At 58.7% G+C, this 5,103-nt stretch overlaps 1 protein-coding gene across 1 annotated transcript; it reads right to left on the bottom strand.

The window, feature by feature from the left end:
- Positions 1–835: 835 nt before the first annotated feature.
- On the bottom strand, positions 836–1,960 carry LOC116853107. The gene is made up of 2 exons (XM_032833980.1): positions 1,477–1,960; positions 836–1,122 (listed from the first exon to the last, which is right to left on the bottom strand). The coding sequence occupies exons 1-2, from the start codon at positions 1,958–1,960 to the stop codon at positions 836–838; spliced, it is 771 nt and encodes a 256-aa protein (XP_032689871.1).
- Positions 1,961–5,103: the final 3,143 nt, after the last annotated feature.

Here is a 5,103-nt window from a genome sequence, read left to right as displayed (position 1 = left end):
TAAGGGATGATTTCCCCATAGATTATGAAGGAATACTAGGGATCGATTTCCTACAAACATATCATGCCAAGTTCGATTATAAGGAAAGAACTATGAGAGTTTCCGGACAAAACTTGCCATTAGTAATACCATTAGTATTACCATTTCAAACATATAACCTTCCCGCGCATAGCGAGAATATAATACAGGCTACAGTAAGCTCTAATAAAGAAGAAATTATTCCGGCAGAGAAGATTTTGCCAGGAATTTTTATGGGAAATTGCTTGATAAAAGCAAGCAATCATACGTGCCCTGTAACAATAATAAATACCACCGAAAACAGTGTGAAAATAGCCACACTGTATATCACTATAGAAGAAATTACGGAGATATAACAAAAATAAATTTGCTTACTGAACAGAAGAACAGCAAGCAACTGGCACGGACAGAAACATTAAAGAAACAGTTACGATTACAGCATTTAAATAATGAGGAAAGAAAAATAATACATGAAATATGTGAAAATTTCAATGACATATTTTTTCTAGAAGGAGATAGTCTCACACATACAACAGTAGTGGAACATCAAATTACAACACGAGCTGACGCAGCTCCAGTAAACATACGACCGTATCGGTTACCCGAAAAACACAAACAAGAAGTCAATAAAAGAGATGTTAGACGATAAAGTAATACGACATAGTGCTAGCCAATGGAATGCACCTTTACTAGTCGTACCGAAGAAAACTGATGCATCGGAAAAAACGAAACTACGAATAGTAGTCGATTTCAGAAAACTAAATGATTTAACGATAGGAGATTCTTTCCCATTACCAAATATTAATGATATTTTAGATCATTTAGGGAATGCTAAGTATTTTTCCGTTAGGCATGCCTCGCGTGGTAACAAAATCGGGTGCCTTCGGCGCGGGTCCAAGTCTGCGAATCGCAGTCGCCCGTCCACGCGCAGCAGGCCGTCCGCGTCCATGGTGGGCCGGAGTTGGCGCAGGCGTCTGGAGGCTGGCACAGCTCGTCCGCCCCGTAGGTGTTTTAGTTCCTCGGAGAAGTACGCCCGCTGCGTGATGGCGACAAGGCGATCCTCGGCGCGCCGGTACTCCTGCGTGGTGATAGCCCTCGACGTCCCTGGAGCTCCGGAAGCGCAGAATATACGCCAGGATTCGAAGCGCCTTCCGAAAAGAGGATGCCGCGGTCACTCCCTCCCAGTCGCGAGCGGGCTTGTGGGCGTGCGCCCCGGCATCGGACGTCCGGTTTTGCACCAGGTGGCAGCGCGCGGCCTCCCCAGGGTCCTCTCGGGGCCAGTGATCAGGCGCCCGTTGCAACCAGTCCGGGCCCTGCCACCACAACTCGTGGCTCCGCAGGGAACGCGGGGACATGCCCCGCGAGGCGCAGTCCGCTGGATTTTCTCCTGTGGGCACGTGCCTCCAAGGGACAGACGGGAGAAGCTCGTGGATCGATCCCACTCGGTTTGCCACGAACGTGTCCCAGCGCGATGCCAGGCTAAGGCTACCGCCGAGTCCGACCAGCAGTGTGCGGTCATGGTCGCAGGCTGCAGTGTCTCCCTGGTGAGCTGCAAAAGACGGGCCAGCAAGTGGGTCCCGCAGAGCTCCAAACGAGGCAGTGTCACGCGTTTCACCGAGGCCACTCTGCTCTTGGCCATCAATAGGCAGGAGCGACTGGGGCCGCGCGGCGGTCTCACCACCAGATATACGACGGCCGCGTAAGCTCGTTCGGAGGCGTCGCAGAACCCGTGTAGCTCCGAGGTCGCTCGGGGAGTGTGCCCCGTCCATCGCGGCAGTCGAACACCCCCGACGGCGGAGATGTCGCGCTGGTAAGCCGGCCATCGATCGCTCAAGGCCTCGGGCAGGGGGTCGTCCCAACCGACCCCAGCCATCCAGAGCTCCTGCAGCAGGATTTTCCAGGTGATCAATACGGGGCAGATCCATCCCAGCGGATCGAACATTTTTGCGATGATGGACAGAATACCCTGCTTCGTGGTGACTGCGGACGCATCAAGGTGTTCCCTGTAACTCGTCCTCCCCGGACAACCACTGGACTCCAAGCACGGGGGTCCCCAGCTCCACGTGGTCCCGAAAGGGCACCAACGGCATGCGGCTCTCCGCCGGCACGGAGCTCAACACGCGTCCACTATTCGCGGCCCATTTCCGCAAGGTAAACCCGCTTGCCCTGAGGAGGTCTAACCACCTCCCGCTGCAGGATTAGCGTCTCCGCCTCCGTGGGGGCGTCTGCCAACACATCGTCCACGTACGTGGACCGCCGTAAGAGCGCCGCTGCCCCAGGAAACCGAGAGCCGTCGTCTGCCACCAACTGCTGCAGCACACGGATGGCCAGATACGGCGCGCAGGCCGTACCGTACGTTACCGTGCGCAGTTGGTACTCTTGGACGGGTTCGGCGGGCGTCCGGCGCCATAGGATACACTGCAACGGCTGGTCGGCGGTGTGCACCTCTATTTGCCGGTACATTTGCTCGGTGTCGGCAATGAACGCTACACGGTTCATCCGCCATCGGAGCAGCACCCTCGCCAAATCCTGCTGGAGTCGAGGTCCCACGTGGACCACCGCGTTCAGCGACGGACCGGTAGCGGTGGTTTGCGACGCATTAAAAACGACTCGGATTTTCAGCTCCGAACTGGACCGCCCGAGTACCGGGTGGTGCGGAAGGAAGAATGGTGACCGACTCTCCTTCTCGCCAGCCTCCACCCGGCGAAAGTGTCCCTGCTTTTCGTAGTCCTCCAGGAAGAGCGTATACGCCTTCCTCAGTTCGGGATTGCCTTGCAACCGGCGCTCGAGGCGCATTAAGGAGGCTCGTGCTGCGGAGTCTCTGGGCTTGGCGCCGATTTTCAGCGGTATCCGCACTTGATATCGGCCTTCCGGCGTCCGAGTGTGAGTCGCGGCGAAGTGCCGCTCGCACGCCTCCTCGTCGGGGTTGAGGGAGGGGGCCTCTGGTAGCTCCTCCAACTCCCAGAATCTCCGAAGCTGCTCGGCAAGCGTGTCGTCCATGCAGCGCAGCGTGCTGCAGTGGACCCATCGGGCGCTTCGCTCCGGCGCCGCCGACCCCAGCAGCATCCACCCGAGACGTGTGGTCTGCGATTGGAGCACCCGACGGCCCCCGCCGGATGTCGGGTAACACAATGGCGGTGTAGACTTCTGCTCCCAACACGGCCATCACGGGCTCCGGGCTTAGATAATTGTCCGCCAAGGTCAGCCCGGCGAGGTGCGTCCACTCCGCCGGGAGCTCCGTCACGGTCGGCCTATAGGCTGTAAGTCGCGGTACTATTAACGCCTCCAGGCTTTGCTGAAACTGCGGTCCCGCCGTCGAGTGAAGCTGGAGTGAGGTGACTGCCCTCACCGTCCGTCCGCGGTCGTCGATCGCCCCGGTCAATCGTACCTGCGCAGCTCGCCGTCGCGCCTTGAGCGTCTGAGCAGCGCTCTCCGCAATCAGATTCAGCTCTGAGCCGGGATCCACTAGTGCCCGGACGGTGAGTGTGCGTCCGTCGTCTCCGATGAGCCGCACCCGTGCCGTCGCCAGTAATGCTCGCCCCGCTGGTCTTCGGGAGACGGCCTGCATCGCCGTCACGGCAGCCGCTGTCTCCGGTTTCGTGGACGTGTGCCGCTCCGGATGAAGGAGCGTGTGGTGGTCCTCGCCGCATTCTTTGCAGCGGCGGGCGGATAGGCACTTGCTACGCCGGTGGCCCTCGGCGAGGCAGTTGAAGCATCGATCCCACTCGGCGACTCGTCGGCGACGCTCCTCCGACGGCAGGCCCCGGAACGCCCCGCAATCCCAGAGAGGGTGTGGCCGGGAGCAGTGGGCGCAGCGACCCTTGCTGTTTGAGGCCTGCACGTTGTGCGCGCGAGCGTGGCGCTGGGGCTCCGGGTGCCGGGCGCCATCACGAGCTCCGCCCGCCGTCGGGGACTTGCTCTCCACGGCTTCCAACTCGCGGAGCTTGGCCTTCAGGAAGTCCACTAGTGTGCTCCAGCGCACAGGCTGTCGGATTTTGTTCGTGACCCGCTCCCAGTCCCGGCGGGTGACGACCTCCAAGGCGGTGACGGTACGGTACACCCAGATATCATCCCACTGCTCGGTGGGTCTCCCCAACTGGGTGAGTGACGAGCGTATCTCGCATGTCCGGTCGAACACCCGGCGGAGTTCGGACGCGGACTCGCGCCGCATTGGCGTCAATGCGAAAAAGGCGTGCAGATACTGCTGGACGAGTAGCCTTTCGTTGTCGTATCGTTCACAGAGCGCGGCCCCATCCTTGTACCCGGCGCTCGTGACAGGATGATGGCGCAGGAAACGCTCGGGCTCTCCCTTCACGTGTTGTTTTAGATAGTGCATCTTGTGCACGTCCGCAAGGGAGGTGTTCTCCCCCACCAGGGAGAGAAATAAGTCCCGAAATGTGCGCCACTCATCAAAGGTCCCGTCGAAGATCGGGATCGGGACCCGCGGCAACTGCGCCGCCGGAATGGTCGCCTGGGAAGGCACCGCGTAGACCGTCTCTCCGCCTCCCGCGCCGGGAGCCGCCAGCGTGTCCTGTATGGTACGCAGTTCAATCTCCTGGGCGAGGTAAAGCTCCTCAGTATCTCCGCACCCCAGCGAGCGTCTTGAGCTGGTGGGACTTGCGAGCGTTTTCAACGATACGACCTATTCGATGCCGCCTGTCGGCCTACACCTCCACTAGGCCCAATAGCTCCTCAACGGATGCCATCCCGAATCACGGCCACTAGCTTGTCTCGCACTGCTCACTCACGCGGTAGGTCCGATCGGTGTCCGATCCGGCTCGAAGGATCAATGTTTCGAACGGCCTGAGGTTGGAGAGCGGCTGGTTCGGGTGCAGTCGAACTGACCGTCGACCGCTACCGTTGGTTGCGCGAGTATATGCGTGCTCTCCTATCCAGGAGCCCTGTAAGATGGTTTGGGGAAAGTACGAGAGTGCTCTTGTGTATAAGAGCACGGCGTGGCCCAGTGAAGGACACGCGTGGAATTGCCCGGCGCCTCCGCGCTGGGAAGGATTCCCCCTTTCGGAGGATAATAATCACTCAGAGTATGGAGATACTTATTCGTCTTCCTTGTGAGTGTCGGAGTCA

This window comes from Odontomachus brunneus, unplaced genomic scaffold (genome assembly GCF_010583005.1).
Source record: "Odontomachus brunneus isolate Ranch 3 - 2012 unplaced genomic scaffold, Obru_v1 Obru_scaffold_277, whole genome shotgun sequence".
NCBI classification, from domain to species: domain Eukaryota; kingdom Metazoa; phylum Arthropoda; class Insecta; order Hymenoptera; family Formicidae; genus Odontomachus; species Odontomachus brunneus.
This window is presented reverse-complemented; position numbering and strand designations above follow the sequence as displayed.

Excerpts from the sequence above, each read along its gene's own strand:
- LOC116853107 (XM_032833980.1), bottom strand. The coding sequence starts at position 1,960 with ATGTTCGATCCGCTGGGATGGATCTGCCCCGTATTGATCACCTGGAAA. Across the intron at positions 1,123-1,476 it reads CTGGCATCGCGCTGGGACAC|GGACGTCGAGGGCTATCACC; the intron begins GTTCGTGGCAAA and ends CCGGAGCTCCAG.